General features: G+C 45.7%; 1 protein-coding gene across 1 annotated transcript; it reads left to right on the top strand.

Moving 5' to 3' along the window:
• The first annotated feature begins 359 nt into the window (after nucleotides 1–359).
• LOC134292178 (uncharacterized) lies at nucleotides 360–10,968 on the top strand. The gene is made up of 2 exons (XM_062861072.1): nucleotides 360–2,595; nucleotides 2,653–10,968. The coding sequence occupies exon 1, from the start codon at nucleotides 360–362 to the stop codon at nucleotides 1,581–1,583; it is 1,224 nt and encodes a 407-aa protein (XP_062717056.1). The 3' UTR covers nucleotides 1,584–2,595; nucleotides 2,653–10,968.
• The last annotated feature ends 860 nt before the right edge of the window (nucleotides 10,969–11,828 follow it).

Raw genomic sequence — 11,828 nt, 5'->3', positions numbered from 1 at the left:
TTCGTAACCACGCAACGGCAGGCCCACAGCAGTTGGTTGAGTCGGAAAGAAAAGCAGATAGGGAGAAAGCTCACGAATCTCGCACGAATGCCAGATTGCAGCGACAAACAGGTACAACACATAACGAACGAGCAATCCTCAACGCGACCGAGCTGGAAATCCCTGCGAATACCCTACACCTTCTCAGCCTAGGTCCAAAATATGCTCTACCCACGACATCGCTAGAGCAGATCCCTTTCTATCATCTACTCGCGGACACAGAACAGATCTTGCTCACCAACACCGATAAGAAAGTCCAGGACAGAAATCGCTGCAAAATTGTGAATGTAACGCAGAATTTCATTCACGGTTTCCACTCTATGGTAGATACCCGCGACAGCACAACTAAGTTCTGTGTCGCTGCGACAAGCACGACAAAAAAGTACCTGCGCGAACACCCAGAGATCTGCGTGCTCTCAGCAGATAAAGGCAACAGGACTGTCGTCATGATGAGGGAGGATTACGACCAGAAAATGAGAACGTTTGTGAACGATGACACGACATACGAAAGAGTTCGTTCTGATCCCACAACTAGATATCAGAATGGAAACAACTCACTAGTCAAACGGCTCAAGGACTTGAAGCTCATTGACCACAGGACAGCTAAGGAGTTAACCACGCACAACGCGATTTGTCCCAGGATCTACGGCCAGCCGAAGGCGCATAAGCAGAACCTGCCGCTTCGACCTGTCATTCCCAACGTAACAGCCCCGACATACAAACTCGCCAAATACGTAGCCAACATCCTCCAGAGCTCGATCCACAGTCCCTACAACACGGCCAGCTCGTTTGAGTTCTGCGACGAAGTGAATAACATCACACTTCCAGAAGGATATGTAATGATTTCTCTGGATGTGACGTCTCTTTTCACTAACGTACCGCGGCACCTGGTTACAAAAAACATCATTCACCGGTGGAAGGAGGTTGATACCCGTATCAATCTGGATCTGTTTTTGGAGATCGTCGAGTACTGTATGGAGGCAAGTTATTTCTGCTTTGAAGGGCAGTATTACAAACAGACATTCGGGACGGCAATGGGAAGCCCGCTGTCGCCAATTGCCGCGGACATTGTACTGGATGCAGTCATCGCTCAAGCTATGAGATCTCTACCGTTCGAGATAACAATATTCAGGAAATACGTGGACGATATATTCATGGCGATACCACGGAACACCGAGCAACAAGTCCTGCAAGCATTCAACAATGTGGAACCGAGAATTCAGTTTACCATTGAAGTCGAGAAAGACCAAAAACTGGCGTTTCTAGACGTGACGGTAATCAGAAACCCAGACCAAACCCTAACCACGGAGTGGTATGCAAAACCGATAGCATCAGGGCGCATGCTTAACTACAAATCCCACCACCAACTCAAACACAAGATGAACGTAGCCAAGAACTTCATCCACAGGGTCTGGTACCTCACTCGAAATAAGTCCACAGAGGAAATAGTGAACATCATCCACCGACATCTCCAACTTGGCAATAACAACAAAACAGAACCGAGTAGTCAAAAGCCTCCACACACTAGTCAAGCATCCAGTTAACAGATATGATGTTAGTAATGCAATATACAGAATACCATGTAGTAACTGTGAATGTTGCTACATCGGCATGACCACAAACACACTACGAAAAAGACGAGCAGGGCACCGATCGAATGTTAATAGGTTAGATAAACTGATAAATGATAACAATACTAACACAGAAATAGCCAAGACATCACTGATAGAAACAACCACAGCACCAGACGCGCCAACTTGGTCAAATTATTGGGGGGGCAAAGCCGGGCTTTTCTGATTTTTTGTATGGGAAAATCGAAAAATCGTCAAATATTGGGGGGGGCAAAACTATGCTTGCCCCCCCTAAGTTGGCGCCTATGCACAGCACTAATACAACATTGTATAGAACAAGATCACCGATTCGATTTAGAACACACACAAACTATTGACCATAGCTACAAACAATCCACACTTCCATTTTTAGAGATGTGTCACATCACGAACACCGACAACACAGTTAATAAACGAACCGACATAGACAGACTGAGTACGACATACGCAGCAGTGTTGCACGACATAAAAAGCAGAAGGGAGCGTAATACCCCGGACAGACATGTGATACGAGTGTGATTCCTGTACAACGGTACGCAGTGTCAAGAAAATTCTGACAAGACTGACTTGAACTGAGAGAATTTTCAGTATGGCACTCATTTCAAGCGCAATTGTACAGTGATTCTTGTATCACATGTGTGTCATAAGTATAAGACACCGAGAAACGATAGCATAGATGAGAGGGAATCAATAACACCGATAGGGCACGTTAACCAGTCCGCAGGATAGAAGAAAGAAGGACTAGAAATTAGAAAGATTGCGCCATTGAGCAGTACAAGTTGTGCGGGAAAAAATTAGAAATTTCAAAGTGTAAGATTTTAATAAGTGAACTTAATGTTAATTTTTCTCTTTATAACAAACTTGACCCTTACAGCATGTACCAAAAACCGCTAAACCCGACAGTTATAGTTAGACCAAACATAGGACAAATAACGACACAAATATTGTAAGTTAAAATAATTAGACATAAACACAAACAATTAGAATATATGTAAAATTACAGTACCCCCTGAGGAAGACACAATCCCCGTGTCGAAACGTCGGGCAAATAAAGAACGTCGTTTGTTCAATAAATGACTGCGTAGCCAAACATAATCAATTCCACCGAATCAGTCGATTTATCATCAGACTGTTTTGAACACGGTGTGTCTGGTGGACAACATTAATTAAAAAAAATCGGTATCGCTAAAACACCCACCAAACGAAAGATAAGGGTCCCACCTTTCATTTGAGACCAAAATAAGAAAGTTCTATCGGCGGTTCTAGAACAATTTTTTTTTTTTGAAAATTTTGATATTTTTTATGTTTTTGGAGTACACATTGATGACGAAAGACAGTTTTTCCACTGCAAGCATGGCTTTCCGACTTTTTATATTTTTTTTATTACTCTACCCATAAAAGCATAATAGTCCCATGTGAATGGGAAATCCAGCAGGAGACAGTTTTGTGTTTATGGGCAGTTCAGTGAAAGCGCTAGAACAGTAAGTATGAAATCGAGTTAAAAACTGTTCCTTTGAATTCCAATAATGAGTTGGCATCCTATGACAGATACGTATTTCGACGTCAACTGTAAGGTCGTGCTTAGTATCTTGTTTTTGACTGGTACCAGCAGGTCACCAATCGATCAACTTTTCAGCACAAACCGTCATTTGTTCTTCAGATTTGTGGTCTTGGAAATTCTGGGTGTAGCTTCGTCAAATATTCTCCTTCAACTGCTTCTCAACTTCAATGTGCGACTGGTACCAAGGACTGGTACTCAAGATACTAGTTTTCTTTTCCTCCTTCTTTTTCTTCTTCTTCTTCTCTTCTTCTTCTTCTTGGCGTAACGTCCCCACAGGAACAAAGCCTGCTTCTCAGCTTCATGTTCCATGAGCGAGCACAGTAGGAGATATAATAAAAAAATTAAATTGTTCGATTTGTTTGAAATTGTCTTATTATATCTCCTAAAAGCACAGCACTTCCACATATTTTTTAACTAAGAGCTTCTCCTGCCAATTACTATTTTGCATGTGTAGTGAATATCGTGTGACTGGCACGAAGATACTCTATGTTCAGGGAAGCCAAGGAAATTTCCTTTACGAAAAGTTCCTGAACCGACCGGGAATCGAACCCGTCAATCGCAGCAACTTGATGAGAAGTCTGAATGATGTACACCAAGTTTCATTGTACTTCAGCTTTAGTGCAAACAATTTGCTTGCCTTTGATCATCTCCCTGTAGCATCTAAAGCATTGTCTACTTAGAATCCGGACGCATGACATATTTTCTAGTGGTGTGCTCAATGATCACAATCATCATTCTTTTACAGTAGTCTGATGTTAAACTAGTCATCTTTTAATGGTGGAAATGTAATAAATTGTCTTGCAACGAATGAAAAGTTATTTCAGATTGAAGACAAGAGGAGGAGGAAAATGCACAAACACGTTGAAAATTTAGCGTGGTCAGGTACGACAGTCGCGAAAATGTTAATATCTCAAAAACCATTATGTGTGATGTGTTCAGATGTTGTTAACCATGGCATGAGGGGGTGTCCCAGGAAGAATAAAGTTTGCGTTCATGGATAAATCTACTAGGAATTCCAAGATTTGGCCATAAGTTCGAAATCTGGGTATCGTTTTCTCACAATAAGATGATGACACTACATTTGTACAAGGGTGATAGCCGTATTGATTGCGTGCTGCTCTTCATATATGTACACTAGAGATCTGTAGAGGTTTGAATTATTTCAGTGAGCTGCCACGATAGCCGAAGAATATCTGTGGCATCTTCACAGATAGGTGGTGTTTATCAATGAAAAATCACTCAAATTTCGCGTTATCTCAATTCACTGAATTGCCCCTAATTTAGCATTATGAAAACTGTTTGGATTTTTTATTCTCCGGAATCCTAATAAGATTAGTCAAGGTGTTCAGGACACTGCATAGATGACCCGATTATAGAACAAACATGCCGAAGGGGTTGATGCTAAAATTTACAACCGTTGTGCAGATTTTTAAGAAAGATAACACGGAAAAAATGGAAAACTGTATGAAATATAGAATTATATAATTTAGCGATATTTTTCCATGAAAGTACAATAATTATGAAAAATATTTGTTTTGATGGCTTCACCTTTTATGTTTTTATTATTCCATCCCAGGTATATACGTGATTTTGTCCACTGTACCATAAAGGTGCACAAATTGAACGAAAACCTGCACGCGGTAATTCTATCCGAGCCACGGCATGCAAGAAGCCAAGACAGGCTGTTAACCTATGTAATCATCATTTTAAAACGTAAACATGTGACGTCATTGTTATCGTCGCTCCACGTTGATAAAATTGGTGTGGAGTTCAAGATCGTTTTGTTCATACTTTTGAACGATTTGAATTGCGTCATCAAAAAACTTGCAGTTATTCGAAATGCATTACCTTTCAAATGTGGTAACCCCCGATCCGAGCTACTTTGATGTATGTTCTATTTTTGTTGACATTACTCGGCCTACTTCGATTGTAAAACTTTTAAATCATGTGACGCTGTCAATAAAAACTACAAAAATTGCAGCCGCATCAACTTATTCTACATGCATAAAAAGTGGAGTTTATTTGTACATATGCCTAAATACTGCTGAAATTCTATTTCAACTGCCCCATTTTTTTTTTATTTTGCACTTTTTGTCTGGGGAATTTTAACTATTTATTTGACCCGTTTACTCTTTTAAAAGGATACATTACTAATGGGCGACCTCATACAAGCCGATTTTGCTACACTCAAAGTTGAAAAGAGAAAAAACACAAGTGTCAAAGAAAGTAAAATTTGAAAAAAAAAATTGTTCTAGATCCGCCGATAGAACTTTCTCATTTTAGTCTCAAATGAAAGAGGGGACCTTCAGCTTTCATTTGGTGGGTGTTTTAGCGATACCGATTTTTTTAAATTAATTTTGTTCTACCAGACACACCGTGTGAATCTTGCGTTCAAATTTAAACTTAGACCCACGCCAATTGCGCTCTCTGGACCAGTGGGACTTGGCGATTGGTGGTAGTGAGACACCCGCAATGTTCTGGAGTAGACTGTTAGCCATTTCTAGCAGGTAGGTTCTGGCATTTCCTGCGGTATTCTCCGCTATAGCGACAGCCTTACAGCAGAGGGCCGCAACTATTCGATAACGGAAGGGCAGAAGGCCTGCTTCAACACAAGCGGTGTCTGCCGGCGTGGAAGGCAGAAGACCAGAGATTATCCTTAAGTACCGGTTGTACACCGGCGCGAATGTTCTGATCAAGGTATCAATGGACAAGCTGGTTATCTCCAGACCATACAGTAAACGGCTGTCGAAAACGAAGTTTCCGATTGTTGCTTCGGTGGGAACTGGAAAGCGCTTTTATTAGATTAAGGCGGCTCTGGCAACTAGCCTTAACGCTGTCGAAGTGTGGTTTGAAGGTTAGACTGCGATCGATAGTAATCCCTAGGATCCTAACAGTTTTGCGTAACGGAATCGGCAGGTTGTTTATGCTGATGGGTGGTCTTTTTACCCGATGACCGGAGTTACAGATGTGGCAGCGTACACTCTTTGGAGCTGACATGGTGAACCCTACAGACGCAGCCTTTTTGGCTACCCTGGTCACGGCTGCCTGTGCCTTCCTGCGAGTGGCGAGGATGGTGGGGCCAGACACGACAATGACGATGTCATCGGCGTACACGAAGATTTGGACGCCATTTGGAAGGTCCTCGAAGACACCATTCATCAAGATGAGAAATAACGTCACTGAGATTACAGATCCTTGTGGAACGCCAGTTTCCTCTCTGAAGGACTCCGATTTGCTGTCCCCTATTATGACTCTAAAGGTACGATCAGTTAAAAAGTTTTTAATGAATTGGAGAATGTTACCAGCGAGGCCCCAGCGTACTAGTTTACGGAGAATTAAAGGCGTCCAAGTTGTGTTGAACACCTTCGAGATATCCAAGGAAATGATCTCGGTATGGTGGCCTAAGTTCTTAGCTTTCTGTAGAGCTTCCCCTAGGGCAGCAAAATACGTGTTGGTTCCGTACCCTGATCTGAAAGCGTGTTGACGATGATCGAGGAACCTGTTTTCTTGCAGATAATGTGTTAAACGCCTGTTGACCATGCGTTCGGCTACCTTCGAAAGGCAACACGTGAGGGAGATGGGTCGAAAACTGGATGGCTCGCGTGTCTGGCTGCCGGACTTAGGTATAGGGACCACCAAACTCTCCCGCCACTCAGGGGGGTAATGATGACGACTCCATATTGAGTTTAGAAGCTCGAGCAGAACAAGCTTACTAGACGAGTCGAGGTTTTTTAGCATCGGATACCCAATGTCATCGGGGCCGGCTGATTTGCCGCTACTACAGCTCAGGGCGAATTGCAATTCACTGTAGGAGAATGGTTGATTGATGTCCAGCGGTATGCTGTCCACTGGGACGTAGAAACTCGCAATATCGGTAGTAGTAGCGCCAGTCTGCCGCACAAAGTTCGTGTCATAGCTGTCGAAGGCTGCTAGCTCAGCAAAATATTTGCCAAGACCACTTGCAATGGCGATCGGATCCGTGGTGTTGGTCCCATCCAAGCTAACGGTGGCTGGAACGGCAGTACGTTTACCGCTAAGGGCGTTAACCCTGGACCACAGTTCGGCAGAAGATTGGCTGGCATCGATACTCTCTAGGAATTTTTTCCAAGAGGTTCTTTTTGCTTCACGTATGGCTTGCCGGCAGTCATTACGCAAGGATCGGTAGCGATCCAGTAACATTTCTCGGTTTGGATGATCGAGGGCCACTCGCTTGACGGCTCGAAGTGCTTTCCTTCGAGCTTTAACTATCTTTTTAATCTCCGGCGACCACCAACGTAGTGCTTTGCGACCAGGTTTGCTCCCGGATTTTGGGATGGACAACGTCGCCGCTTGCGTAAGAAGAGCAGTAAATTCGGCCATGTCTTCCGGACTGGAGGTTTGTAACGAAGCATAGACTATTTTGTTGTATTCTGTCCAATTAGCAAGATCGTAGACCCAGCGAGGACGCCTCGTCGTAGCAGGTGCTTCAGTTGCCACTGAAATTTGTAACGGGTGGTGATTGCTACCATGTAGATCCGGGTTACGAGTCCAAAAAAACGCTGGATTTCGGACCGACTGACAACGGAAACATCGATCGCGGTCGAGTGAGGTCCGCTGAAGTACGTTGGCGATCCGTCGTTGAGGATGGTTAGATCACCAGCCTCGAAGGCCTCAAAAAGTGTCGTCCCCCTGTGGTCAGAACGCGTTCCGCCCCAAGCTGGGTGGTGTGAGTTGAAATCGCCAAGAATCATTCTCGGCTGTGGGATTTGGTTTAGCAGACTTTCTAGCTCGCTATGAAGATTCGGTATAGCCCCGCATGGCAGGTAAACACAGATCATCGCCATCTTGATTGGGCCCTGCAGTTTAACACCGACAATTGGGAGGGGAGAGTCAATGTCCAGGTTTACAAAAGCGAGGGACCTAAGACCACCTAGGGCTACGGAGTGTCGAAAATTGACTCCACGTTTTATGGTCCAGCTGTATCTCCCACCGAGGGAGCGGTTTAGTTGATCAACTGTAATCTTGTTTATCTCTTGAAGGGCCAAAGTCCAGGGAGGTTCACTATTAACCAGTAGCTCAAGGTCCGCCAGATTGTTAAAGAATCCGTTGATGTTCCATTGCAGACAAAATCTGACCGGTTTGGGCAGGGCCGGAATAGGGTGATTAGACCTTACCTGAGACGTTGGGCTGGTGACAAACGTGGTGCTCGAACGAAACAGAGCCCCACCAGTGGCAGGTCCTGATGGTGAACCCACCAAAGGCAGGGATGATCCGACGGCGGAAAAAAAGGATGTCGCTGTCTCTGCTGTTTCTTCGCTAATACAGGACCTAGGTGATGGACCCGTTGAGTGTCCGAGAGGTCCAGTGGTGGTTGGGAAAAATGGGGTAGCGTATGGTGACAGACAACTTATTTGGCCATCCGGGATGACCGATATCCTTGGCGAGCTGCTTGTTTGGCCATCAGAGGCGGAAAAAGTGCTTGGTAGGCGGCTTTCTAAGCCGTCCGTGGTGGGTACTTGTCCTAAAGAAGCTTGATTTCCCACGCTGTCCTTGGGGGTAGCGGGTAGAGCCCGGCGCGTCCCGACTTCGTTAAAACCTTCACTTCTTCCCACGTCGTCCAGTGTAGCAGGCATTGAGGCCGTACTACCCTCTTCCAGATCTCCCCCCGGCGCCGCAGGTGGTCCGTCAGTTCCGGTGTGGGAGACGTCCGCACTGAGGGGGCCACGGCTACCGGCGGATTTAGCTGGGCATCGATTGTTCTGGAGCTCTTCGTATATATCCGTTCCAAGATGCCGGAGTCGACCCAGCGATTCCGGTTGAGGAAAGGCTTCCGGTACGCTGGCGCCCCGACTATCAAGGTGGACAGTGATACAGTTTTGGGTGGCTGGGTGCCGGAGTCGGTCTGGCGATTCCGGTTGGGACAGGGCTTCCGGTACGCTGGCGCCCCGACGACCCGAAGCCGTTTGTTCCGTATCTCGTTGTTCTGTGACTCCAGGAAAATTGGAGCAAGAAGGTACAGCGTTATCAGTCATGTTACTAGGTAGGGGTGGTGATGGAGGGGAAGAGAGGAGTAGATTGACTTAGGGATAGCCCCAAGATTAATGGACGAACTCTTCAGTTTGGATTTCTTTTGCTGTTGTTGCTGGAAAAGTGTTTCAGTCCGAGAGATTTTCCCTCGGGGACGCTTACTAGGAATTTTCGTGGGATCCGTATTTGACTTGACAGACCCAGGAATGGGTGTTCCAGGGCGGTTAGAGAGTGGCGTACGAGATGAAGCTACAGACTTCTCTAGATGTGGAGAGAAGAACTCTGCACTTTGACTTTGTTCGGAGGAGTCTGAATCGGAGTCCCAAGAAACATTATCGAGGTCGTTTACCGGGAGAGGCTTAGCAGTGGTTATGGGGGCGTCGGTGGTTGTGGAGTTTGAAGAAGTGGCCGTACTTTCGACGGCAATGGTAGCGTCGTCGGCTTCAGTAGGAGCAATCGGAGTAACAGTAAGGGTTGTAGCAGTGGCACCGACGGTAGTGGTGGCAGAGGTAGCGGCTACTGGTTCGGCGGTAGACACACCTGATTGTACGATGTTAGTCGGTAAAGAGACAACAGGTTGAGGGAGGGAAATGCTGGCTGCGGGCATAACGGCGTTGAGAAACGCGGATAATTGGCTGGTGAGTATCTGAATTTGCTTTGCCTGGTCGGCAACAATAGATTTCAAGGCGGCGATCTCTTCGTTGACTGCTATCGGTTGGGTGGGACGGAAGGCAAGGGCTGCCCGAAGTTCAGCTATCTCAGCATCCTTGGATGCCAGAGCAGCAGTTAGCTGATCTACCCTCTCGTTAGTTTTCCGGAGTGCGTCATTGTCGGCGGGACCGACAATATTGGCAAACGCGCTCTCACCTCGATTTTGCTCAACGATCCGACGGGCCATGGGATAGGAGACCCCTTGGTCCACTTTGACCCTTTGTATGGTGTTTTCCAGTTGCCAAAGTGGGCAAGATCTACTGGAGACTTTGTGATCGTTCGTATTGCAGGTTTTACAAAATTGCTGATGGTTGCATTCCTTGTTTTCGGAAATCGGATGATTTCCGGAACAGGTCCCATAGGTAGCGGTTTTGGCCTGACAGCGCATCTTTGTATGCCCAAAAAGCCAGCAATTAAAACATTGCATGGGTGAGGGGTAGTAAGGACGTGTTCTACATCGGATGTAGCCAAAATCGATTGCTTCTGGTCGATTCGTCCCACGGCAGGTCAGCACTATCGCCGGAGTGTTCTCGCGCGCTTGTCCGTTCCTCCTCGTAATCCTTCTGATATCCTTGACTCCTTGCTCTTTTAGCTCCTCCAGGAGTTCGCCATCGGGCATGTCCATTACGTCCCGACAGCTGACAACACACCTGATGGAATTGAGCGTTGGGTGTTCAGTGACGTTGACCGCAGTGCCATCTATAAGCGCCTTCATGTTCAGAAGTAGGTTGAACTGTCGTAGATACCGCACTTTCAATACATATGTCGTTTTGTTGTTTTCCGGAAAAGCTCCTTCAATTTTTCCTCCAACAAACTTCTCTACGGATCGACGGATATGAAAAGGCCGGTTCGGTAGAGGTCCGTTAGCCCCCGAGATTCGCAGCAGATGCAGTTCACCGTACATTCCCTCCGGGTCCATGTATGACGGAAGGGTTGCTCCGGTATACGTGCCATCAATCCTCCCTTGTGTGAATATGTCTGGTTGACCGTCTCCCCAGGAAATAGGGGGAGGTCCCGATGAACTCGCCGCCATAGCGGCCCCCCTTTATGACAAAAGTAACACCACCACCCACTAACCTGTTTTTTCGGGTACCTTCTCGTCAAAAAATCCTACTGCGTGCAGCGAGAAACAGCACTCGGAATGTGTTTGCACTCGCTTGTGGGTCCACTCGCGCACTATTAAGGGTCTAATTCACTACTGTGTGCCTTCACCCGGCTCCCGATGGGAGTTCTTCGCTACGGAGAGCGGTAAGTTTTTCTTTTCAATGTGACCAGCGAGGTGCTGGTATGACGCAAAACACAACGATTTCTAGCGGTCGTCGATCGCGTTTTTCGCGTAATAATCGTGTACGATATACAAAGTGGTGCTTTTTAGCACGTTCCTCTAAGTGATAAACACACAAATCACACGGACTAGCACGATAAAAAACGGATTAAAAAGCTTGCAATACTAGAGAGATGCGCCCGCACGTCTGCTCTAGCCAAAAACACAAGCGAAAAAAAAATGGTTGTCTTAAGGTTCAATTCTAATCTCATCGATCTATATCATCTTCCCCTAAACCGCAAATATAACCATCTCTGTTGTACATATGTACGAAGAGCGAAAGCGATTTGTTTATTGTTTGAAACTGTTTGCCTATCGTACAGGCACCGCTTCCCCAACCACTTGTAGAGGAAGAACAATTGCTACCTGGAAGGCGATCAAACGCGTCATTCGCATGAGCCATTTTACGAGACGTTTCGGATCAGCTGATCGCTCATTTTATGAATGAAAATTTGACAGGAGCTCGCACCTAAGCCCGTGAGTGTTAATATCAATATCAACACTGTTGTCGTTTCGTAAAATAGACTATTCTGTTTGATACGACGGATAACTACGTAGAGGTAGATGCTCAAAAACG

Source organism: Aedes albopictus, chromosome 3 (genome assembly GCF_035046485.1).
Source record: "Aedes albopictus strain Foshan chromosome 3, AalbF5, whole genome shotgun sequence".
Lineage (NCBI taxonomy): Eukaryota > Metazoa > Arthropoda > Insecta > Diptera > Culicidae > Aedes > Aedes albopictus.
The sequence above is the reverse complement of the archived record's forward strand: the minus strand, read 5'-3'. Positions and strand labels throughout refer to the sequence as shown.